Source organism: Falco rusticolus, chromosome 1 (assembly GCF_015220075.1).
Source record: "Falco rusticolus isolate bFalRus1 chromosome 1, bFalRus1.pri, whole genome shotgun sequence".
Classification (NCBI taxonomy): domain Eukaryota; kingdom Metazoa; phylum Chordata; class Aves; order Falconiformes; family Falconidae; genus Falco; species Falco rusticolus.
In genome coordinates this window covers 57,193,424-57,221,022 of record NC_051187.1, presented here as the reverse complement: position 1 = coordinate 57,221,022, position 27,599 = coordinate 57,193,424, and the positions used below count along the sequence as shown (strand labels likewise).

The 27,599-nt window shown below is 38.0% G+C and overlaps 1 protein-coding gene across 1 annotated transcript in view; it reads left to right on the top strand.

Moving 5' to 3' along the window:
- Positions 1 to 1,877: 1,877 nt before the first annotated feature.
- Positions 1,878 to 27,599, top strand: part of TACR3 (tachykinin receptor 3) — a 41,115-nt gene continuing 15,393 nt past the window's right edge. Inside the window, exons 1-3 of the mRNA XM_037400735.1 lie at positions 1,878 to 2,587; positions 18,722 to 18,910; positions 20,357 to 20,507. Coding sequence (XP_037256632.1) covers positions 2,112 to 2,587; positions 18,722 to 18,910; positions 20,357 to 20,507 — 816 coding nt within the window. The 5' untranslated portion in view covers positions 1,878 to 2,111. The remainder of the gene's footprint in view (positions 2,588 to 18,721; positions 18,911 to 20,356; positions 20,508 to 27,599) is intronic.

Genomic DNA, 27,599 nt, shown 5'->3' with positions numbered 1-27,599 from the left:
GGGATTCTCTCAGTCTATCCCAGTGGCCTATTTTGGACAACATGATACAAGAAGCCCTAGCTACTAACCCTCTGGCCAACACCTCAGTGATTTTACCAGGACAGTGCACCTGAATTATTCAACTGCTTATTCTTCACTGCCTTCCCAAAGTCCCCTCTATACATGCCCAAAAGGCAGAGAAATATATCCCACAGTTTGCTGGGGAGCTAACTTAAAGAGTGGTTCAGCTTGCTCAGCACTACTGTAGTCTTTGCTTCTCACTACGGGATCTCTTGAGAACACGGCACAGAGCCTGTAGGGGAAATGGTGTGGGAACAGCTATTCCCTTCTTCAGACTTGCCTCCACAGGGAGAGGATGAAAGATGATGCAGACAAAAGATTTAGGACTTGAAATGGAACCGTGGGATTAACTCCAGTGGTTTTCCTGTGGTGAGGACCTGCAGCACATGGGTAGGCTCTAAACATGCTGTAGCAAAGGGTGGTTTCCAGCAGAGCTTCTAAGCCTGGGGTGGGCTGCTGTTTGAGATCATGTTAGCTGCTAAGAGCTGAGAAGCATATAGAAATGGCCACAATTGCAGTCATTCAAATTAAAACTGCAGTGAAGACCTGACAAAGTACAGACACTACTTCCACTGGGTAAATACAGCAGGGAGGAAGTGGCACACAGGAATATTTGAATTTTGTAAGAATATTTTGTTTAAAAAATGTAGAATGTGTCATTGCTGATAGGGGTATTGAATAACTCCCACTGCTGTGATACAGTTGAAATCTATGCTGATGACAAGTAGTAGCTCTAAACCATTGAAGAATGGAGCAGATCAGCACTAAAACATATTTTCTCCCTATTTATTGCAGCCTATTGAATAACAGAAGTTTGTCGGTTCAAGTCCCTTGCAATCAACCCTTGCATAAAGCATGCATCCCCAATGCCAGCTGTTCTTAACATATTAACAAGAAAACTGATTTCTTGGATGCAAAAATATCAGGTGTTAAATTTCCACATTTACCCTTTTCTACCAGTATAGAAATCACTGCATATAAAAATATTGTTTGCTCAAAATAATAATAGTACTAAGTGTGGAGTAAATGCAAATAAGTAAAAAGAACTAAAGAAATATTTTTTTCAAAGACACAAAGAAAACAAACCCCTACCACTTTACCCATATTTAAGGTCATCTGTATGTAGGGCTGCATAGGGTTTTCACAAAAATCAGTGTCTGCTGGACATGTAAATGGCTTTACAAGCACCGAAGTTACTGCTGTAAGAAAAAGATAGTCACATTTTAGTTTTGTAAGTGTTTCTTTTTTTCCAATTACATATTACAGGTCGAAAAGTGAAATTAGAGAGCAACAGGATGTATTTATTTATCTGAAAGAGGTTGCTATTACAAATCTGTTGTTAACAGAAAGGTTAAAAGGAATTCATGTACCAAATGAAAAGACAGCAGCAAAAAACCAGATCTAAACTCATCTGGAAACAGCATTAAATAAAAGCAGTCTCAGTCCTGGAATGTTCAACTAAACCAGCTAATGAGCCCTGCAAAGACAGGGCAAGCAGACTATTTAAAAAGGAAGCACAATAATGAAACTTAAGGCAATATGAAACAAATCTCTCAACATAAATGAGACAAGAATTCGTTTTCCCCGTGGCACTCTCCGCAGCTGCTGAAAGTGCCTGCTGCTAGCAATGAATGAAATAAAAGTGGAGGAGGGGGAACAGAGAGAAAGAGGTGTTACCTTACCAGCCCTCGGAGCTCATCACTCCACTCCCTTCATGACGCTGGGAACTCACAAGCCTATAAAATGTGCCTTAGCTCCCAGTCCCCCTCTTCAGCAAAATCAAAAGGAAGAGGTGTCTGTACAGAGGAGGAATAGGATGCTGTTCTACCCAGAGGTAGCTCTCCTGACTCGGCTGGTACAGCATTTCTAACAGCTTGAACAGCATAGCCAAAGCTTTTCTGACAGACCTCTCCTTCCCAGTACCTGCTGTGCTGCCTCACTTCCTTTTCTCTTTCTTTCCTCTTCCTATCTGTTGGTGGGGATTTTGGAGGGTTGGGAGAGGGAGGTGGGAGAGGACATAATTCCTGGAAAAGAGGAGAGGAACATCCAAGATGACTTCTGTCCCCAGAGCCAACTGGAATGTGAGCATGAGCAGCAGGTGGAACGTGAGCCTTGCTGCAGCGGGTGATCCCTGGGGACAGGCACTAGGAGCACCAGCTGGAAATACTTCTCCTCCTACAGCATCCTCAGCAGCCAACTTCTCCAATCAGTTTGTGCAGCCCTCTTGGCGCATTTTCCTGTGGTCTCTGGCTTATGGTGGTGTGGTGGCAGTGGCTGTTTTTGGAAATCTCATTGTCATCTGGATTATCCTGGCTCACAAGCGCATGAGGACAGTGACCAATTACTTCCTGGTGAACCTGGCCTTCTCTGATGCCTCCATGGCTGCTTTCAATACTCTCATCAACTTCATCTACGCGCTGCACAGCGAGTGGTACTTCGGGGAGGCTTATTGCCGCTTCCACAACTTCTTCCCAATCACAGCTGTCTTCGCCAGCATCTACTCCATGACAGCAATAGCTGTGGACAGGTGAGAAAAGAGAGGAAAAGTTTAGGGGTGAGAAACTGAGATCTTATTCTCTGCTGTAATAAAAATACAGAGATAACAATCATTAAGTGATGAGAGGCACAGCCCTCAGTAGTTCATTGATTGTGGTGTTCTGTACTTCTTTAAGGACTCTCCCTAACACACTGTTTTTCTCCCTGTCTTTGGTCTTTCTCCTTCAGCCTTTCACTGCTTTTACACATGCTTTCTTTTACAACAAACACTTCCTCTCTCTGACTTCAGGTGCTCTCTGTGCTCCATCTTTTAATACTAACTCTATAACAGCAGCCATTGCTCAGGGTTTTGCTTCTGCACATGTGAAAACAGTATCTGTTCCAAAGGCAACGTCATCTAATTCATACTGATAAGGAGTTTTAGAGATTGTGTGTGAAGGGAGAGGATTTCAAATTTCCCTCCTCTTTGTATTTCTGCAGCTGGCAGAGGCATTTGCCTCCTCCTTGGAAATCACTTCAGACTGTTTTTAATAGCTCTTCTCACAAACAGCTCTGAGCTGCTTGATTCCTCCTCATTTTAACTAATGAGACTACTTACATTGCCATCTGTGCATATCCAGAGGTCTGGTAAGAACATGGTTGATTTTTTTTCTGATTACTTGCAGCAAAGCAAGCCTTTGTGACTATGAAAGAAAACAGGGCAGGGAAAAACTTTACATTTGTGCTCTTGAAAAGAATGGAAGGATTACTCTGCTACTACTACCACTACTACAGGACAGCTGTAGTCTCCATAAAGGGGAGAAGTAGTTGTCAGATTTCCAACGGAGATGCTTTGATGGACCATCTTTCTCAGAAGGTGCTGTAAAGTCTCCCCTAGGAAATGTTCCTTTCTTTATGATCACTTTCACATTTGCTGTACTGGAGAGATAACTTACCTCAAGCTTTAGAAATCCAATAAATCCCTGAATTTTCATACAGAAAAACAGATCACTTTGTATTTCAGATCTTTTATTTCTATTAGCAATGTATTGACATTACTCACAAAACTCCTTCCTACGTACTCAAACCATGATATGCATCTTGCCTGAATTGACTTGGCAGAACTGCAGCACTTTCTGGTGACAGTAGTTAAGATTTTATAAGGTTCAATCCATCTTCTGACACTTATTTCTCATTTCCAGGTGCAAAGACTGGGAAACATGTTGTACCTTTTGTTTGTGCTGTGGACAAGTTCATAATAATGCTTTTCTGTTTGCTCTAATAATTGCAAATTTTAGGTGGCATTCTTAGCCAGATGCATTTCTGTTCTGTAAAGCTAAAAATGAAAGAGAAAATTAGATTCTTAGCCACTCTTCTATGTCTCTGCTTGAGGGATGGGTGAAGACAGGAGGAAATCAGTACACTTTCCTCCTGCAAGTGATGTATCTTGCTCCCAGCTGTTACTTCCCATTAACAATGGAGGAGGTAGTGCAAAGCCAGTGATGCTATCTTTAATCAGCCAAAGATTTCTTCCATTGTCAGTTTGGGTTTAGCTTAATATTCTCATCTAGCTTGAGGATCTCAGAAAGTGGAAAGGTTTTTAGTAACAAGTAACCATTATGCGTGATGGAGCCCTGCTTTCCTGGAGACGGCTGAACACCTGCCTGGCGATGGGAAGTGGTGAATGAATTCCTTGTTTTACTTTGCTTATGTGTGCAGCTTTTGCTTTACCTATTATGATGCTGAGGATTTAACTGTTACTGCTGCAGCTGATCATGTCATTAGCTGAGCAGCTACTAGGATGCTCAGAGTAAGTTTTTTTGGTTTTTTTTCTGACAAAAATATCAACAGAGACATTGCACTTACTACCCTGAAAGTTCCTAAATTTATGCTAGGAAAAGGAAATGAAGGTGAATAGCTCTTTGGGAATTCCAAGGGTGCATTTCCAGAGTAAGTAAAGAATAGCTCTGCTCCACAGTGTCTGAAGTGCATAGTCAGACACAAAAATATTGGAAAAGTTTTCCTTGGTTTAGCAATGTGAGATGCTGGTGCTCAGAAGGGAGTAATTTACTACTGTTATTCACTCTGGTCTATTTCTTGTTTGAAAATCCCCTGGAGAAATCACGATGTCCACCTCACCGCATCTCCCAAGCTTACCTGCCCTCAAAGAGCAATCGAAATATTCCTTTGGGTGGAGCACAGTGAACAATGCTGCAGCTGTGTTTAGGTGAGCAATCTGTAGTACCAAGGAGCATCATGTATTGCTTTTCCTTTTAGACTAAATCACACCTAATGCATTCAGTAGCTTTAAGAATTTCCTGGCTACATGTGCAGAACAATTCTGCAGAGTCAGGAGGAAAACTGAGGGTCAAAGTGAATGCCAAGAAATGTCCCTGGGTGTACAGGCTGCCCTATTGCAGGGCACACATCTGCTGGGCGGACATTTTTTAAAATGTTGATTCCCATTTACCTTCTGTGAAAGTTCAGTCAATGCTTCAGATATGACACTCTGCTTTATTTTTGACCCAGTAATCTCACCCTTACATCCTTAATTCATGTTTAAAAATTAAAAAAAAAAAAAAAAGCTTGAACTGGGATAAAGCTACTTAGGGAACTGAAATGATGGGATCATATCAGATATTTTCCAGTAGAAATTGTTAACGTCCCAAAATACAGAAAGGTCATGAATTGCAATTCACTAAAAAGTACATTGCTGTATGCTCCATTGATTGTTTTAGAACATCCAAATGCTCACAAAGGGTGAATGACTCACTGGGATTCTAGACACCACTGAGCAGAGGTCAGGGGCAGTACATGTTTCTTTCCACATCTGATTCTGTAGGCCACATTGTCTAAGTTGTATCCACTGTGAAATTACTGGACTGACATTTCTGTGGAGTAGGCAGCCCCTGCAGCGGGATAAGTGTGCTGCATCTGAAGCTGAGAATGAAGTATCCAAGACCGCTGTATGACCTGGTCATTGATCATAGATTGAAATTTATGTGGGTTTATTCACTCTTCTGGTGGTCTTTTTGCTTTGCCTTCTGTTTCTTTTCCAACAGGCTGTTCGCAGTCTACTGCAGAGATGCCGCAGGTAGCTTTAACCAAGCCAGCCCAAGCATCAGAAGCTGCAAAGATTTTACACTGTACTGCTTCACAGCAATTTATTCATGCATTCTTCCGTAGCTCATGCTGCACAGTACCACAGTTACATTTCTTCTAGTGCAATAGTTCCTTTAGTTACCTTATGGGGATAAACTTTTTTAATAGCCTAAGATAAACTGAATTGAGGTTAGTTCTTGAGCCAATATGCCTGTACCACTGGCCCGTGCATGATCCTAAAGGGTCATGTGTCTTAACTCACCTGTGATTACTGGTGGTGGTACAATTCTTGGACATACTGAAGACAGACACTTGGGCAGAATTCAGGCCATCTGGCCCTGCCCGCTGTCCCTTCCTACTAGTTCTTAGCATGCAAAAGAGGTCATTCATGTATACTGGCAATTAATTTCCAGTCCCAAGATTGCCTCATACAACCAGTTCTGCTTGTAGATCTAGAAATTCTCTGCAGATACCTGATGGTTAAAGTGGAAGTCTGGAGATGTAGCAATATAGCACAAAATAAAATACCTTCAGTAAAGCACTTAATGTATTTTTTCCATTTTTTCCTGTTATTAGTACATCTACAGGATAACTTTCTCAGTTATTGTTCTCTCAGCAATTTTATAATGATTTCCTCGTTGCAACAAGTTTAACTTTTCGTGAAAGCAACTGCTCTGGAATTAAACAAGGTATTCTAACAGTGACAGTGAGTGATTGCTGAGACTATTCACATCTTACTATTTCTTCTCTTCCTAGTATGCAAGCAAGCTTTTGGTCTTTGAAGAGCTATTACATACATATTAAATTTCTTTATATGCAAAAGTGATTTAAAAGAATTACCTATATATGCCAATATTTAATACCAATGTAAATAAAATCGCATTTATGATAAACCAGTGTTCTGCATTACTGCAAAACAGCCTACAAGGTTTACTGCTGCTCAACATACATCAATATAATAGCATCAAAAAGACCTACATAACTTTTTTTTAATAAATTATTAGGAAAGAGAAAAATGATGGATTTTACCTAATCCTTTCTAAAGATCAAATTCTGCCAAATGTTACCCATCTAACTTAGCCCTATACTCTGCAAAAATCCCAGTCCATTTTTCAGTTTGGATGCCTACAGAGTCAAAGGTATTGCAATAGAAGAATGACAAAATAAAGTCCAATGTTAAAGAGAATTCCACTTTCATGTACTTTTTTTTAACCACAAAACTTTCCCCACACGTGTTGATGTAAACTCTGGAGCTGTCATAATTGCTGTCTCAGTGAGCTGTCAATAATGAAAGCCCAATATTTAACTTCCAATCTGGAGATTATCAAATTAAATCACCATTTTTAAAACTGAAAACTTGATCATGTCCCAAAATCTCCTTAAGATTTCAATAATAATAATGCTACTTTTCCCCTCTTTTTTTGGTCCTTCTGATAGAATGAAATAACCACTTTTTGACCTACAAGTAGATAGAGAACTTTAGTCTATATTTGTCTAGTCCAACAGAGCTGTTATGAAACTTCCTGTTTGTATTTATTCCATAGAACTGTGCCTGTGACTTTATTTTTAGAAGGAAGAACGCTATTAAAATCAGAGCTAACAGACAGGTATATTAGCACTCTTACCTCTGGTACCATAGACATCATCACGTTGTTGACATGGATAACATATTGACATCAGGATGGATGTTTTTAAAAATTTGATTGAAAATTCAAATAATCAAACGATTTGCAGCAGCAGCATCCAAGAGCTGCAGGCCCAGGTTTCTCTTTCCTGACACCACTACACTCACTTTGGGAACAACAGACTCAAAATCAAATTAACCTTCACTAATAATAGATAAATATAGAATCTCCATGTTTCAGAATATGATTGGATCTTGTTATTAGCAGTATCTGTTTCATTTTGGTTGCCCTTCTCATTTCTTTCCAGTAAGCTTCCTCAAGTTTTTAAAATTTTAAATGAAACACTACCATAGCAGCTTTTTTTTGCTTTTATTTTTTCTGCAGAGATGTTAAAACCAGCCACACTCTAGATACTGTTTGAAGAATAATGACATTTAAGCCTGACCATAGGCACCGTTCAGGACCAACTCAAGAGCTCCTTGTATACTTTGGGCTTCTCCTCGTAGATGCTTTATAGAGCAGTCATTAATGTTGACCAAGAACATATTTTATGGCTAAGAAGCTACCGATATCTTCTATTATTATTGCATTACCTGCTATCACAGCCTTTCTGATTTCTTTTCGTATGTCACTATGATTACTACGAATTAGCTGAGTGCATAATCCTGAAGTTTATTTTTTCAGTCATGCAGAGTTTCAAAGTTTCAAACCTTAAAATTCTATATTATTCATGAATAAATTTGTTTTACCTGACTTGATTTTAAACTATATCTAACATTGAGTTTTATTCCTCCTCTTGCACAATCTCCTCTCTTTTTTATGAACCTTATTATTACAGTGTTACATTCCTTCTACCTGGTTTCTAGTATGCCTATTACACCGATATCCTTATTCCAAACATGTTATTCTAGTTTCCCACTTTATTTCTTGATTTCTAATGTCTACAGAAACACACACAAACTGGGGTTTTCTGTTTTTCTGTTACATTGTTCAGTTACTGATGGCTGTTATAAATCCCTCTATATACTCATTAGTCTCCAGCATAAGTAATATGATCAAATTTGTAACAGCCAGTTACAAGGCATAAGCACATGAATCAATTTATCAAATGAAAGCTAAATTCATCATGTCTACACACAGAGATGCTCTAAATATCACTTAGGCTCTTCATTCTCTTCAAGGGTATGCTGCAAGAGCAGTTACCATCACAAAGTAGTACCAGAAGCCCTATAAAAGAAACTGTTACTGAAATTCTGAAGTGGGCAGCTGGCACATTGAAGAACATATAATCTTTCCAGTAGAATACATTTTGTTATCTGTCTCTGCATTAGTTTCTAGTCCTGGGACAAATTGCTCAAGGCCTTCATGTGCCATAAACATTTTAAACTGGAACTCCTGCCAAACCATACACAACCGTCTTTGATGTAGAATAACATTATCTGTATTGGGAGTTAAATATCTGTTACCTGTGTGGTCAGAAACACTGAAGTATAGGGAAATGTGCATATGAAGAAATAACCTCAAATATGTCTAACGATAGGATGTGGAATACACAAGGCATGACCTGTATTGTGGTCATATGGTAGTGGCATCAGCAAAAGATGCACACCAAGACGTACACTGGTACTTGCATTCTTGTACGTGCGCTTGGGACCAAGTGTATTGTGCTTGGCTTACCAGTGAACAGAGGAGGCTGAAGCAATGGCAGGCAGGAGACATGCATTGCACAGCCAGCTGCGATCCCCTGCACAGAGCTCAGCCCAAACACAACTACAGCCTTTGGCCCCTCTCTCACACTCCCCTCTCAAACTATTGTCTCAAAGGAAAGGTTCCCATGTAAAAAAAGAGAGAATTTGCAATGAAGACCAGGGAGAGATGAGCATGGGAACAAGAAAATTAAAAAGCTAGGTGGATTTCTTTTCAGGTTTCTCATGGTTTACATGTTCTTTTCCCCAGAGAGATCTCCCTCTCGTATCTGAGAATATTTTCATCTGAAGAAACGGATGGAGTTGCTGTAAACTCAGTGTGCTGTTTTCCCCACAAGATGCCATTTTATTATTAGTTAGCTTTACCTGCCTCTGGCGTCATGTAACTACACACAATACTACCCACCCTACCCCCAAATTAAAGTTCAATACAGCTTTTTTTTCCAAACCAACGGATGACTTCACAATCATGACTTCGTGAATCAGCTTTGATCACTGCATATCATGAAGGGAAAAAAAGCAAGATATGCTTTTAAAATTACCACTATGATTACTATTATTACTTTGCCAGTCAAACTATAGAATTCAAACTAAAAATATTGTGTTTCCCAATTTGTACTTTAAGATGAAGCACATCGTATTTCTAGATTCAGCTAGCTAGGCTGCCCTCTGAAAAATGCTGGTCCTCAGAACTGAAAAGAAAAAGTTGAACGGGAAAGCATTATGGGTTGAAAACTCAAAAGGTGAAACATAAAGGACTTTTTATGACTTGAGAGCCTAAAATGATTTTCTAGGTTTGAGAATTCTCTTTCTGAGAAAAGAGGTGAAATAGCTTCTGCAGAACATTCTGATGCAATGGCTACAAGATTCAGACTGTCAGAGACTAAGGGAAAGTAATCCATTTCTTGCTAGGTGCAAACTCATAATGACCAGGCACAAAGCATCTCTTTGGGGTTTGATCAAAATTTGTATCAGTTATGTTATTTATAACATACTGAGACAGTTTGGGAATAAATATAGGCCTAAAAGCTATTTTTTTCCTCTTTGTTTTATGCTGGTAAATATTCTATTTACCAAGCTGCTTTCAAAAGAAAAAAATGGGGTTGATACGCCAATATCTTGAGGAGTATAAGCAACATTTACAACTGTGACTAGCCTCAAGTCTTGTTCCAGGCAGAAAACAACAACTGACAAGTTCAAACCATATGTTAAAATAAGAAATTCATTTTAGACAGAATCATAGTCTTAAATACATTTTCTTAGTGCCCTTACTTATAGCTTAATGAAAACTCTGAAAAGATCTATCTGTGGTTTACTAGGTAATGTAGCCTACAGCACTTTTCAAAGTTACCCAGGGGTTGGGGTTTTTTGGTTTGGTTTGAGTTTTTTCTTGAATATTACTGCCTATATGTATGTATTTCTGACCAATTTACCAACCAGGAGAAAAATTTGTATCATTCACATATTTATGTTTACCTAAATTTTATTTTTTTTTCAAAATAACTGCAGAAACAAGAAGGAAGCCATTCAGATGACAGTGTCAGAAACGTAGGCAGAGTGGGTTGTAGTCTGTGCAGATGGAGCTGTTTGCATTAATACTGGTCCTTGATAGCCCAAGTAGATTGTATTCAAATAGGAGAAAGAGAAGCCCTTCTGTAAGGGGAAGGCAGTCCATCATTTTATGAGACAGACCAAAGAAAAGTGTTATCCCTTTTCTATTAATATGCATAGGTATGGAATACATTGTATAAAATCAATTACATATTTAGAAAAGTCTAGCGTTATCCCTTTTCTATCAATATGCATAGGTATGGAATACATTGTATAAAATCAATTACATATTTAGAAAAGTCTAGCCCATTGTCAGTTACCAAAATGTTCATCAAGTAGAAAGCACTGGACTTTTTATGAGAACTCTGCTGTAATGAAGAATTTTAATATTCCTCTTTCAAGGCTTCTTTTAAAAGGTACCCAAAAAGCAACATGTGGGACGCTCATCCTGATTTCAGAAAACCTGCAGTGTTACCCCCTGCTCAAAGCACAACAGCCATTCACCAAGAGCAGCACACGTGCCTTTGGGTAAATCAAGGCCAAGTTATCCCTCTGGGATATTTCCCACTGATCTCTAAAATGTACAATGTGTTTGTTTAGCTATCATTCTGTCCTACACTCTCTCTTTATGCTGTTACCTTTAAGGTGATCACTGTTTAACTGTAGTATCATTGTTCACTGTAGATCCTTCCAGCCACAAAACCCAGTCTTATTCAACAGTCAGAGACAGACCTACAAAAATGCCCATAGCCACTCTTCCTGCAGAGAGAGTCAGTCTAAATGAATGAATACAGACCACTCCCACAAGAAAAGATGGAGCCTTGTGCTAATAGGTAGAAGATAAAAATTAAAGAATGCAAAAGCTGAAGATTGGGTTTGCATCATACAAAAAAATGCCTCCAAAATCTATCTTACAGTTCACTTCATCCACTTTAGTCTACTGTATCTACCTTACAGAGACACTCTGCAGTATTTCCCAATACAATGTTTTAAATAAAGGCAGGGAATCATAGCAATTTCCCTACCTAAGTTTCTTAATTATCAGTCGATTCCAAATACAAAGTTTTAAAACCAGCTTCTGTTTTGAAAAGGGAATAACAGCGTCTCTGCATTCACGAAGGATGTGCACTTTGCTATCTGCTGTTGATGAGGCACTTACATGCAAGCATTATGATTTTATCTCAGTCTCTTCCTTTGTCAAGCCCCGATTTCCTGTTACAATCTGTGGATGAATTGACTATTTTTTCCCTCCATATGAGTTTATAAACACACTGTAAATGGGTAAAACAAATCACTTTGGATGATTAAAGGGTTCCAACTGTGTTTCCAGATGGGCATTTGTAGGATCCAATTTTGAATCTAATTATGTTTTAAAAACATCTTACGTATTTTTGCTACAATTTTCTAAATAATGTGTTAAAGAGGGAAGATTTTCCTGCCTGTATTAGTCAGTGTATGCTGTTTTACAAAAATATAAATTAGGATATTTTTTTTTATCTTTTCTACGGTCAGAACCATAATACGCAAACTTCAGAAGCTTTTACAGTACTTACAGCTGTTTGTCTCATGTTATTTGCAAACTGTAACAGAGCTACATGACTATGCTGTCATTACAACCACTGGCTTAAAGAATTTATCTATGTTATTCAAATGAAGACTGCGTCTATTATTGTTTCAGTGAAAACACACTTTCTTGATTTGATGATCCCAAGAAACAAGTACCAAACAGTAAGTTGTATGCTCCAGCCCATCTGAGCAGTTCTGAAGGAAACTAGATCTATTCTGACCCAGCAGATAAGAAAACAGTCTTGAAGGAAAAGAGCACTGCAGCAAGCACACATTGATGCACCAGTCACTATATCTTGCATCCTGACTGATTTCTCATTAAGTTCAATGGAAAGATTCTTGCTGACCTCAGTAGTAATTAGCTAGAGACAAAGACTAAGACAAGCCAAAGCTGGAAGAAAAGCTATGACAGTGGGATATAACATGATCACAGTGAACAAAATCATGTGCTAATGATTCCAGTGATGAAACTAAAGCGCTACCTAAAAATGCTTTAAAGTAATACATAGAATATTGTGCAGATGTTGAATAATCCACATTCTTGCAACTGTTGGCTTGGGTCTCTACTTGCACATATTTACAACCCTAAATTTCTAAACGTGCATATTCCATCTAATAATCATCCTCCAAGCGTTAGTGTTTATGTTGGATGGGGTGATAATGGTTTCTGCTTGTTGTGATAAAAGAGCATCATGAATTAATTCTTTTCAGTTGATATGGACTTCAGACTCAGCATCTCTGCCTTATTGTGTGGAACAAGCTATCTGTGGCATTATCAGCAGCTCCCACTGGACCAAGGAAATGTTAGAAGTCTGATCCTGAAATCAAGTGACCTCAGTGAGAGTTCAGAGCCCTTTGTTCGGCCAGGCTGGTAGCTGACTGAGCAGTACATGTCCAGGGACTGCAAAGCGCACTGGCACAGCACCACACTGGACAACGTTTGTGTAGCTACAGAACGCTTTTCAGAGGTGTAACAAGTCTTCAGTTGCTTGTAGCCATTATAAACCCTCCTTCAGCTCAAATGCCTACCATCTTTTAGTGTGCTTAGAGACAGAGGTGTGGGAGTTCAAAGGTCTGTGTATAACTATTACAGAACATGGTGGACCTATGAGGACCTCGGCACCAGCCACTTTCACTGACTTCAAAGGACTGTATAAGTTCAGGCCACCTGAAAGAAAAGTGAAGAAGCAGAACAGTCATTACATCACATGACACTGGAGTATCAGAGAAGTCCAGCTGTTCCTCTTGTACACAGTTTATGGTTGGCTGACCACAGAGAGAACAGCTCTTTGGGAGTTCTCCCCCAAAGAGTTTTTTTTGCAGAGGCAAAAGTGCTTGCCACCACGGAGCCCTACTGTCAAAACTGTGCTCTTTTACAAGTTCTACTTACCTTGGAATCTCTGGTCCACTAGGGTTGATTTTTCTCATGTCTTTTGCCTTTACATTACCCCAGTTTCCGTTCTTACCCTCTCCTCCCTCAAACTGATTTCTATCTGCTGTTACTCTACAATTCTCCTTTCTTTGCTTCTCCTCCTATTAGCTTCTTACTATTCTTGTTTCACTTCTATTCCAATTTTTGCATTCAGTAAACTGTTCCCCAGCCTAAGCTCTTTTGCTTTTGCTCCAGATCCTGTATCTCATCATTCTCCCTTTCATTCCTGGCCTACTCACACAATCCTCTCTTTTCTACATCATGTGCGGCACCATTCACTGCACAATTCAGACAGCATGTTTGCTGCTTCTCCTTGTAATGGCACTTTACCATACAAAATACATGTAAGGATATCAAACAGGGTAAGGAAATGAGCCCTAATGACAGAGCTACACCATGAAAGATGACGCAGTTGTCAGCCATGGGTAACTGGAATATATAGGAGCAATATCCTGCATCATACATACACATTACACCACAGCCTCCTCACCTCACTGATTTTCTGAGCAACGTCTAAGCATGGAACCTCTAGTCTGTGCTAGCAGGAGCTTTCATTCCTGATGGGAACATGCTAGCCAAAATGAACAGAGATCAAAGGCAAGGGGCAACTGGAAAATTAGCTACTGCTCCTTCAGGCTGAGGCTAGAGAGATAGACAAACAACTCACCACCCTTAGGTACCAGTAATGTCAAGGCAACATTTTCAGCAAACAAAATTATAGGCAGGAATGGCTACACCTCCTCTGCAAATGACAGCTAACAAACAGTCCAGGAAGGACTCCATTCTTTTCTCAGCTTTTGCCTACATAGTTTAATATCCAGAGACAGCTCAGCTACAGAGGTGGGTTTTTCAGCCTGCAACCAAGTCATTCCATGTTTTCCACTATCCTTAATTATGCTAACAATGGCTGCTGTAAGAAAACGCTACCAAACTTCTATGACAAATTTGAATGAGTGTAACAATTGCAGCTATAAAGCAATATCTCACTATGTTAATTAAGCAATTTTGTTTCTAAGAAAAGCCACTTAGGGAACAAGTTAGATACTTCATTGTAATTGTTAGTGTACTGGCAAATTAGGATAAATGAGATTTGTTATCAAAGGCTCAGTAGTAGAGAGCTGTCAGTACTCCCTGGTCAGCTAAGTCCTTCCTGCACAAAGGCATTATTGTGGGAATGGTAAAGACTACTCCACCTCCTCCTCTTCTTGTTTGTTAGAATGACTGCCTGTTATGTTTTTGTTATCTATCTTGTGCAAAAGCTAGGCTGTTGGCTTATCATTCTAATTTCAACAAGAAAGACAAGTAGCCTGCTTTTTATCTGATCCTTTGTCCTTTGATTTACCTCACTCAGCCAGCCAATAGTTAAAATTTCCTTCAGTACAGCTGTATGAGTCATTTCACACAAACAATCCATATCTTTAAAGGCCAGTCACCAGACAGGGAGGTAAAGCAACAGAATTATATCTTAACCAAAGGGAATTACTGCTTTAATCTATTGGGAATAAGAATAATATAACTGGCAATAAGAATAATGTGAATGTAATAGAAAGCTGACAAGCACATAAGATGATGTCAAAGTACAATCTGAAGAAAACTAGCAATTGAAAGGAATGATTTCAAACTATGAGATGCCTTAAGAGTCCAACAAGCATGTGAAAATGATGACTTGTTGATAGGCGATAACCTGCTACAGGTGAAGATCATCAAGCATTTTGGACAGTATCTGGCAGCCCACACTCAAGTTTGCTCAATTTGAAAGACAGGACTCATGTCTACAAACTTATCTTCATTGCCAAGTTGTACTTACTCTTTGGAGAAGGGTACTAGGGGGTAGAGGGCAACAATCCAACTGATGTGTATTTTCATGGATCTGCTGCTTTCTCATGACAAGACACCCAGCACTCGAATAAAGCTATTTCATAGTTCGTATATACTACCGAAAGCACCAGTTTATCTGAAGAAAAAACCAAAAAGCAGGTAAAGAAGGGGAGAAATAATTACCCTGTGGGAAAAAATATGTAAGTGCAGTAAAAACAATGCAAAATGAATAGGCTTGAAATTCTAAATCTAGAAATTGATGCTCAGAACTGAAGTTGGTTTAGATCATTCTCTGTTTCTAACAGCATTTAGATATTTTAAGGTATTAGCACAGTTATGTCTACTAGAGGCTGAGTACCACAATGATGGCAAATGTTGGATTTATCACATATTTGATGGCTAACTATAAATGGAGTTATTTTGCTAAAACAAATATCTATTCTATAATTACTCATCTCTCAAGTAGGAAATTTCCAAAAAGTAGGAATATCTTGAATGAAATTTGTTTGCCATAGCAGGTAAATATGGATGCAGAAGATTACCTGTACAAATTCTTATCAGGGGCATTATCTTATGAATATTATTGTTACTGTCCTGTAGCTGTACCTAAAAATGTTGGGCCAAATCTGCTTAGAACATAGGTATATACTGTAACAATTAGGACATGTCACACCTTCCTTCATTTTAAATGAGTGCTACTCTTCTAATTGCAGCAGAACAGAACTTACTCATCCAAAACCCAGATTGATTCAAACCAATGGCAGATTTTCCATTGATTTCAATGGAGTTCAATTCAAATCCTGCCTAGAGTTGGAAGCACAGGTGCAGACAGTCACCTAGCAGTATAGGAAGTGTTCTCATGATCTAAAGCCAAGGCAGAAGATGCGAACACAAAAAGTAAACATCATGAATGGCTTTAAATTTTTTTATCTCTGAATGTTGGAAGGACAAACATAGACACAAAAAATAGCAATAGTCACATATTAGTGACATTTTGGCATAGGATCTATTAATATATGCAAGCTTTCCTACAAAATAATTCATTCTCTGTGAGCGTGAAGTAAACTGATCTTATAACTTCTAAGCCCCGCAGCAACACCTAAAGTCTCAACAACAGCACAAAACCTACAAATGCTGATAAGACAAAGTGATTTTTTTCCCACAGTCCTGCCATACAATGCCTATTACTGTCTACATAAATTTCCACGCAGAAAATAGTCTCTTAATCTATCCCAATCCATCCCTATATGAAGAAGAAATGTAGAGAAAGATTAGATGAAGAGCCATAGTACATCTTTTACTTATTGCAGTTCCTTTAGAACTTACAAATGACACAAGGAGGGAAGCAATACAGGAAAGTTCTGAAAATATTGTCTCTACAAATGTAGGCTGGAATAGGTGTGGTATTACTTTCTGTGTTTAAAACCTGAAATAGACAGGAACAAAGACAGTTACTAAGTCTTCACTGGAGATGTACAATGGAAACAAAGAGGATCTTTGGGAAATCACTGATATACTCCAATAATCTTGTTAAAGATGATCAGATCACTGGACATGTGTACTGTGAAAGCTAGTGAAAGTATACGGGCCAGAATTATTCTTTGGCAATTAGTTTGCTTCTTCCAGAATTAGTACTAATCCCTGTAATTGATTACAAACTGTTGAAACTGATCCAGACATTCTCCTGGAAATTTCAAAAACTCTCATTAATAAAACATTGAAGTCGGTTTTCATATTCATCCCAGTTTCCTATCTGCTTCAGCCATTTTCATATAATTTAAAAAAAAAAATACAAGGAAACACAGAAAAAAAATCAGTTTTGTTAGTTTCCTTTTGACTTGCTCGTGTTATTCCTGAGGAGCTTCTAAATCATTGCTCTTCTAATTCTGATTTCAGAAAAGCAATGATTTGGGAAACACAGTGCAGAATGTCAGTGCTACCAATGACTGCAGAAGGGAAGATCTTCAGTTTCCTGAATAAGCACTGATACACTGAATACTCCCATGGAAATTTCTTCATTTAAATTGCTGATTGTTAACGCCTACATTAACTCACAAACAGCATGATGTTTCAATCATTAATAAAAGGATTTTTTTAATATACTTTGGAAACCCTCTGGATCTGAGGCAAAATATTAATCTAAAAAACATTTCCTTGTGTTGTTTTGGAAAACATTAGGATGTCAGATTAAAGAACATGCAGTTAGTTATTCAGTATGCTATATTGGTAACATAATGCGGACGTACATATATAGTCAGTATATCCCTGGTTTTATGGAAGCACACAGATTTCTTTAGATGTGATCCTGGCTGATGCTTATCAGCATTCCCCCTAATAATGGAAGAAATTCTGAATAGTATTCTTATTTAATTAATATGATTAATGATTTTGCAAGGCATTATTTGGTTGTTGTTAAATGAAACAAAATAGTGTGACCAGGGAAGTTGGTGGAAAATACGTTAATTAAGATTTTAGCCCAGAAATTAAAACAATAGTCATGCTAAGAAATATGTGAAAACCACATTAATTATGTGATATGGAGTATATATATAATACAAAATTTCTGTTTCCTTTGTTCTTTGCACCTATAACAGACATCAAAAGACAAAACCCAAGACTTTTACTGTCTTGATGCCTTCCTGTTGCTCCTTTTTGCTAAGCTTTTAAATTGTAATTACTTTTTAATGAGTTGTTGCATATTCTTTAAAGTTATCAGCATACATGGATTTCCAAGACAATTATAGGGCAGCAAGAAGAATGCTATTCTACCTGAGAAGACAGGAACTGAGAGAGAAAATGAGATGTTTTCATGCTTTATGCATCTATTTCTCTTAGTGCTTTTATGGTTTCTACATTGCCCAAGGAAACACTCATATGGATCCTCTCTCAGTCTCTTTATGAACCAGTTGCAGTCTGGGTCTTTCTGGCAGATGATCTGAAGTCAGTCTATGTCTACTGAAATAGATGCATGCAGACTTTTCATGTTCCTGTAGCTTTTGGACAGATGACTAATAATCCTGACAGCTTGGTTGTTAATTTTTTAATTAGAGATAAACCCTGTTTTATGTAGCAGAGTAACAAAGGATCCAGCTATGTTGTTGTGCAGTAACAGGATTAACTAACTCTTTGAGAAATATTTGTTCTGCTGGTATACACGTGGTTAACTGGGTGTCCCACAGCTTCAAAATAATATTCAATGAACTTTCTTTTTCTTATAGCAGTGCCTTCATGGGGGCTGAACCACCCAAAGAGCACAACGCCATCAGAACACCAGGAAGACAAATATCCCTGCTTTTATGCTACTCCCGACCTTAAGCTTCAGTTGATTTTAGATACATCCTAATTTCTGAAAGTTTCTTATGCACAGGTTTTTCTTTCTTTTACAGGTACATGGCCATTATTGACCCCTTGAAACCTAGGCTCTCTGCAACTGCTACCAAGGTGGTCATTGGGAGCATATGGATTTTGGCTTTCCTGTTAGCCCTTCCCCAGTGCCTATACTCCATAACCAAGGTGATGCCTGGGAGAACTCTTTGCTATGTAGCGTGGCCAGGTGGTCCAAAACAGCACTTTACGTAAGCTTTTGTTCTTTTAAACTTGTGCATGTTGGTGTCTACACTTGCAATAGACTTGGCAGAAGCTGCAAAGTATCATGTAGATACCCTACATGCAGAATAACTAACAGCATTGATCACCAAGAAATGTAAAGCAAGTTTTCTAAGCTGGGAAGATAGAGCATTTTAAGTGATGAGTGGAATACATTTATTCTCTTCCACTTCTATGAGTGTTCTCTATCCTGTGTGCATGTTTGCCATCATTGCTTCACTTGAGATGGCTACTTCTTTACAGACAGAGATGGTCAGAAATTGGAACAGAACATGCAATTCAAATCAAGCTTCCTTTTCATCCTAACCAGGAAAACAAGTATTTCCAGCTTCTCCTTGTCCTAATGAGATTTTTTTCTCTGGATCTTTTCATGAGAAGTTTGGATTTTCCCACTTCATTCCATTATACTATCATAATTACTTATCTCAGATATCAATCTAAGTAAGAAAACTGTAAAACCTATAACTGGTTCCATTTTCTGAAAGTGTAGAATAACAGTAAATTAAATCGAATATATCCTGTTTGTCCCTCTGGCAGAATTAGGAATAAGTGGTTACTTAGCCATAGAAACATTATCTGCCCTTTCATGTCTTCATTAGCATTTAAGATGAACTGGACGTTCAAGACTGAAAGCCTGCGTAATCATCCAGAATCAAATCTGACCTTTTTTTCTCTTTCAGGCAGGTGAAAGAGGCTCTGGTCATATGTAATTTTTATCTTTTTAGGAGCCATGCACAGATACTTCTCTTTAGGGCAAAAAGGTCACTCTCAGTGACAGCTGGGGATTCTTCACTGGTCATTCACTGAGATTTTATCTGAAGATGGCATTTAACCAGGAACTAACAGGAGACAGAAGTTATCTTTTTTTTTTCCCATCATTACATCAGCAGCAATGACTAAGTTGCACATAGGCAACAGATCTGTGCTGCCTACGTGCAACAGATCTGCTGTATGAAGTACGCTGGGTAACACAGGCCACTTGCCAGGGCCTTTGTGTAAACATACCATTTGAATACTTATTTTCCTCTTTCATTTATGGTCCAGAGCAGAGCTCAAAATTCCTAGCTTGCCCTTAGAATACTTGGCTGTGCAATAGTTAAATCAATTCAGTTAGTTATGAACAGACATGCCTTACTCTGCAGTCACTAATTATGATTAACTATAGAGACATTCTTGATCTATGCTACTGCAAGTTCACAATCAGCACCAGAAACACCATACATTTCTTGCATTAAAATGTGAATAAATTTGCAGTGCAATTCAAGACTTTCAAAAAGACAGTGAAAACACCAAGGACTAGCCAGTCAACGTAAAACATGCTTTGTGTTACAGTAGCACTCTTGACTTTTAGCAGCCCATTCCATTGTTACAGCTCCTCTGAAAGCACTTATCAACTTAATGCTTTTTCATTGCAGGTATCATGTCATTGTGATTGTGCTGGTCTACTGCTTTCCACTGCTTATCATGGGCATCACATATTCCATAGTGGGGATTACCCTCTGGGGAGGAGAAATACCAGGCGACACATCTGACAAATACCACGAGCAGCTCAAAGCTAAAAGAAAGGTACTGTTCCATTAAATCTCACTAAGTAAATCCTGGTAACATCATCTGCAATTGTGTTGCAAAGTATCACAGTTCAGTCCTTCAGAAACACCAAATCACTTGAAATAACAGTGATGAGAGATTTACTCCAATAAAAAAATTGTTTGACAAGTTGTCTTCTATGCTCACCAGCTATTCTTTCTGAAAATTTACTGTTTGTCATTAAATGAAGGTAACATTTAGATTTTAATGTCTTACTCCACATGCAGCAGCATATACTGTGCCTGATAGATAGAAATTAGGCCCAAATGTTTAGCCTTTACAGAGCTAAAATGCTGAGTTTTGAACAATGGGCTAGTGGACCATTAGGTCCTTTTAGGCCAGATTCTCATCCTACTGAAAGAAAAGTGAATCTTGCTGTAATTTTCAGTAGATTAAGGCCCATGCATCTTTGAGATAAGTGCTGATCAGCCTGTTCATATTGAATAATTTAGGTTTTATATCAATGACTTTTGGTGAGAAATACAAACTATTTTTTCCCAGTTATTTTCTTTCAATCTTTTTCACTGTAAGTATTGCCAAATCTAACAAGGCTGTGGATTGCTTATGAACCCATTATATGACTATTTCCAGTTCAGTTTTCATGGTGCTGCAGTGCCATGAAGGTGTCTTTCTTATAACATTCTTTTTCAGAACCTAACATTTCTTCTTTAATAAAGTAGCCCTTCTGCTATTAGTTTCTGACTTTTTTTCATACTAAAATGCATTTAACCTTTTGGATTTGAAAAAACGGTACCCAAAACATGGACTTTTTAACTCACAATAATAAGCACATTTTCAATTGTTGTTTGCTTCCTGGTACTGTGAATAGGTTTGAACAGCAGTATATGCTACCACGCTGTAGCAATAGCAGAGTACAGCATATTGGGTCCTGAGACAACAGGAGATCTTTTGCAAATGCTGGAGAACACTAATGTTTCCATTTCTTTCAGGACGCTGCCAGGAATATCAGAATGTTTTTCCCACACACACTACACAGAGAAAGTTATTACGGCAAAGGATCTATGGAAGGAAAAATTAGGATCATTTTCTCATTCATACATTTTCAGACACAGAGACAAGTGCAAACTTTCTATGGCATGTTTCAGCTGTCAGAACTGTAGACATGGCTAAACAGCTTTACAGTATAATGTGCAATGCCTCATATGAAATGAAAGGTGTTATTTATTTTTGCTTTTACATAGCTCTTTTTAAGTGGGCAAAATGCCAGCCTCTGTTAAGGAAGCAAAATCCAGTTTGACTGGTATTATCACTACTATTGCCTTGTAACACTTCATAGATTATTTGGAATGTGAACGGAGAGAAAATGATGAAAAATCATCATAGCAAACTAACCAGTATGTTTTGCATATTTGGCCCAAAGTGAAATTATTGAACTAATTTCCAGAAATGCTGGAAATCTTTCAAAACACCAGCATTTAACTCTTTATCTTTATCCACAGAAGTCCAACATTACCATTACAGTCTTTGCCATGCATGTCATCACTTATCCAAAAGTGTATTTTCAAAGTTACAAAATTACCTTTCCTATGGAGCATAAGTGGAAAAAGATTTTGTTAGTCAATTAGCTGTGCTATCACCAATACTGCCCTTTCAGCCAGTGAAAAAAAGGAAGCAAATACTTAGTTGAGGGTGCTCAGGGTCTGATTTGTAAAGGCAAAACGAGGAATCATCTTCTGTAACATTTTGCAAAAGCAGATGTAGAAACAAAACTATTAAGAGCTAATTTGGAGAACCAGGACATCCCCGAACTTCAGCACCTGTTACTATAATGACTAAGTAAAATAAACATCCTATGTCATAAAAACAAAAGACCTCTGAAGACAAAAGCTGGCTTTTACTATATGCTATGAAGGGTCTAATTAAATCCCTCGAATACGTTAAAAAAGCACCTCTTTGGAACTCTAAATATATCCAAGAGACAAGGAGTAACATCCTTAATTAAAGGTTTTTGAATGTGACAGTACTGGAATGCATGCCTTCAACACATGCAACAAGGGGGTTGAATTATGTGCAGATATATTGTACCTGCATCAGCGACTTTATTGGCAGAGCACCATGACAGCTCTTCAGTTCCACTGCTGTGCTTTCTGGCAGGATTCATGAAGTAACTGGTATTTGGAAAGATTAATCATAAATGGTCATTCATGGAGATGAAGAGAGTGGAATCCAAAAAAAGCTATCACTCAGCCTGCCTCTGATAACAGAGTTATTGCTTTTCCTTTATTCAAGCAAAGAAATCATCTGGTTTTCTTGCTATTTAGCATGCAAATATCTAGATATATGGAAAGTCTGTGAAGTATAAATGAAGGAGAAATAAAATAGCTGACTGCATGTTTCATATTATGCAATATCACAGTGCAAAGGATGTTTGATTAGGATTGTTTGAAATGGTATTTAATGTTAAGAAGGTAGTGAACCATTAATTAATGTAAGACCTTTAAAAGAAATGATGTTTGACAAGAAAAGATTTGAAGCTTGAGAAAGTTGTTAGCAGTTCGATAGACTCATCACTTTGTATATGTGACTGTGTGATGCACCCTGAATCCTTCTGAAAGCATCAAAGAACAAAGGATTCATAGAATTTCACAGTATGTACCACAGGCTGGGCAACACAAAGTCATACTTAGCATCTTTAATGGTCAAAGACTTGAAATTTTTAGAAATTCCGGATTGGTTGAGACTACTACCACTTTTTTTTTTTTTTTTTTTTTTTTTTTTGACAGATCAAATGTCTCAGGGACTGACCCTTTTAAATTTGCCTGACATCAGCCTTTTGAACCTCTGAACATTCACTACATGTGGGGACTTTGCAGTCATTGCCCCTTCTTCTTAAAGCTTCTGGCATGAGACTGACTGATGCTCAACTGAACATCATTTATTCTCCTGCAATTTCAATTTTCACAAGACGGAATTACAGTTTCAATACTGTCTTGCATAACTGAAGTTTATATAGGTGGCTCATAATGTTACTACCAGTTTTACTAGGCCAAAATAAATTCACCACAAATACAGACTTGCTCTCAGATGTTGTCTCCACATTATATTATTTCTATCTAACCTCTTCCAACTTCAATCAACCTGTAAGAGGGGATAATTGTGTACTGTAAATAAAATCTATCAATTACTGTTGTCTTTGTCAAGAGACACAGTTCTGATACAACTGTCTTCTGAAAAAATAGCGTTTCTCTCAACAGAAGATGCCATTGCCTTGTCCCAATAGGAATAACAGAGAACAGAAAATACTCTCCTTAACTTTTATACCTTTTCCTTACAGTTCCACTTACCTCTAACTATTAAGGTTATGATAATGTCACTGCGCATCTTTTTCAGCAATTTTCATGATTCCTCCATACTTATGCCTCTGCCTGTATTCTTTGCTTCTCCTAACACAGCCTGAGGTGTCACCTCAGCTTCTTACTGCAATGAAGAAGGATTAAAATCCACATTTTTCCAATTATTTTTTTTGTGTGAATTTGCATGTAAAAACAGGAAAAAAGCCCCATATGTTTTCTAGTAGGAATTGTAGGAATCACTACAGAGATGGTCAGGTTTACCACCGTAACTACATAAGGAAATCTTTGAAGTTGTATGTGTGTTGCGGGGGTTTTTTGAGAGCAAAAATAGACATCCCACATCCTTTTACAGCCAAATGCATCCATTTAATTAGTTAATAGAGTATATACAACACAGTAGGGGAGAAAATTAAAAAGCAGAAAACTTAAGAATTCCATCTGAAAAGAAAATAATATTCAAAACAATGTGGGACTGTAGGAATAATGATGTCATGAGAACCACTTTTGAATAAGAATTTGAAAAGAAGCCAAATCAAGTAAGGCAGCAGGGGACACTTCCAAGTCAGACTCAATGGTTACATCTAAACTCAAAAATCACTCAAAATTACTGTGTGAAAACCTTTTACTAGATAAACAAAAATATCCAGATGAAGTTTTAAAGGACACAAGTAAGTATTACAAAATAGCATCCCAACAATTTTAAATAATTTTCTGAAACAGTTACATGAAATATTTCCCCACTTTCATAGGCTATGGAAATAAGCAACAGGACAGGATCTGAACAAACATCTGTAGGAACACTGCATGAACGTCACACGTAGCCACTCACACATGTACTTCTCTTTTGTTTTGTTATCTGTTTCCCTGCCCACCCACCCACCACCCATCCTTTTTTTTTTCCTTTCATGGATTTAGAGAAAGTCCAAAGGCCAACTAAAATGACCAAATATCTTATGAAGAGATTAAAATGACCTAGTGAGCAGGAGGCCATGGGATGAGATGATCAAGGTTTACAGAATCATGAAGGTGGTAGATAAATTGGTTGAAGAACTGTTTGTTGGTCACCAAATTCTGAAACACAAGAACTAAGAGGAGAACTACCTTTAAAGGAGAACTACAAGAATTCCCTTTAAAGCAGGTAGAAGAGAGTGCTTTAAGTAAGAATAGTTTAAGGGTTGGTAAAGAGCTTCTGAGGCTCCTGTCAGGTGCTATGATCTCAGAAGTTTCAGAAAGAGATTAGGCAAATTAACAGGCAATAAATTCATAAATAGATACTGAAAGGATGAAGCAGGGATGCACCCCTCTCTAATACAATTTTTGGATGCTGGGGGAGTATTAGGAAAATAGAAGATGGAAAATGGCCAGGTTCATGGGGTTTCCCTAAATAGCACCTCTTACTGCCACTGTCAGAGACAGAATAGTAGCGTAGATGGACAAATGCCTGATCCAGGAGCAATTGTTCTATGTCTTTATGTTCCTTTTTTACACAGCAGTACAGCTCCTACCTTCTCACTGACTTTTAGTTCAACTAAAAAGGCAGATTTCCCTTTTTTTTTTTTTTTTTACCACATATGGATACATGACATGAAATCATGTTAATATACATTTTATACTACATTGCACAAAATAAGAAAAGCACTAGTTCGAAATAATAATACTTTTGCTGGCATTAAATGGTGGCTGACCAGATCAGGATGAAAGAAAGTAGCTGAATTGTTTCACTACGGAGTAGTTCATTAAGCAACACATTTTGTTAAATTAAAATAAAACAAAAAAAAAAAGGCAAGCGAGTCAAAGCCCAAAATATTACAGTGTAGTACCAAAACTTTTGGAACATTGAATTAATTATGAGCACCCACAAAGGCTGACACAGATTTGGAAAAACAATACCATAGTCATCATTCAAAGCTTATTCATCAAAAGTAGGCGATGAGAATATTACACTATAAATTCACGTATCAGATGGTAAGTAATTCTGAAATCAAAGATCCTTATTGTTAACAAACAACCACTCAGTCTAGACAGACAGACTAGATACTGCCCCATTCATAAAACCTCAGGTGAAATTTTGCATCCAGTCATAAGAAACAAAATGTTTTGACACTCTGGGTCCAAGGATTTGTCTTGCATGTGACTTCCTGTTTCCTACTAACACCATTTTGAAACTCCACCTTTATCTTAGACATTTGTTCAGACTTCTTGGAAAATAATTGCTACCCCAGGGGACTGCATAAAGACATAGTAAGTTTAATACCTTCCCAGATGTTTAAGCAACCCGTCTTCTAGATTTTCCCAGTATGAGGACCAGCACTCCAATCTTTAATAACTTAAATATTATATTCCATTTTCAAAATGGCATAAGGGAGTCAAACAGTTTAATAGAATAGAAAGTCAATATATCCTGATAAACTCCATTAAAAATGCCAGCTGCAATGAACTACCCTAACACAGCTTTGTACTACAGACTTCACAGCTGACACCCTAGTTTATACTAAGTCATCACCTACAAATGTTTTTTAAAAGTCAGACAGTAATAACCACAGAAATTTTTGGCCTTTGTTCAGATAATGGTCTACCAAGGCTTCAATACATCTAAATATTCACTTCTCCATGTTATGTGTGCAGGGAGAACCGAATATTGGAGCGCACAGATACAGGGGGAAGGCATCTGGGTTACAGCTCATCCAAATCAGCCATGTAACAGCAGACTGCAAAAGAGACTTACACTGCCATTGTGCCTTTCCCACTACTTATTTATTCATGGGGCATGAATGCTTCCACCTGGGAGATTCATTTGTGCTTATGCTTCATGAACAAAAATGACTGCCATGGTGATGCAAGAGCACTTTGCTTACAACTGACAAGAAGCCCGCTCCAGAACCGTGCAAACATACACAAAGGGGCACGTGCCCTTTCCTCCTGGGAAGGCACCCCTTCCTTTTGGTTGATTCTACATTTCTGAGAGTGATAAGTGAAACCACCTACCCATTCTGTCATGGGGCAGTGCAATACAGAAATTCAATTTATCATGCATAACATATACCTCCTGCCAAAAATAGGTGCCTGTGTTATTTTTCTGTACATCAGTAATTCTTTTCTGTAAATGGGTATACTCTTCAATTCTGCAGAGAATGACAATGCAAATAAAATGGAGAGAAAAAGACAGGGGAACACTAGAACACAGGCAACAGAGAAGAGGAGCTGGAGAATTAAACCCTATTTTAAGAACAAATGGTCTCACTGATCTAACAGACATAGCACTATGGCTTATATTGTATGGATAGCTATATTGTTTGAGTATCTGAAATTTCATACAGCTACAGTTAAATTGTCATTTATCCTAAATGCTGATGCATTATGAGCACCTTGTGAGCCAAGGCTTTATCATGGTGGAAAATCACAGCTGTACTTCAGTGCAGCCATTCATAAATTTAGCAAGCATTGTTCAGCACATTCAGAAAGCAATAAGTCTGAGTAATATCAGGTTGAAGGACAATTTACCCCAGCTACCACCAGTTCCGTAAATTCTGCTGCTTTTTTGTCAGTCAACAACCAAAATAAACCAGAAATGCCTTTTAATAATTCCAGTGCTTAAGTGGAAATGTCCACTGTTTTATTTCTTAGGCAGATAAAGATGTGGCAAAAATACCACTTGAAGTGGCAGCTTGTTATGCTCAGACAATGTCTTTCCTCTATGTGAAATACAAAGAATTTAACTAAAAGTTTCTGAAGTGATTAGCTCTAACTCTCCTTTTGT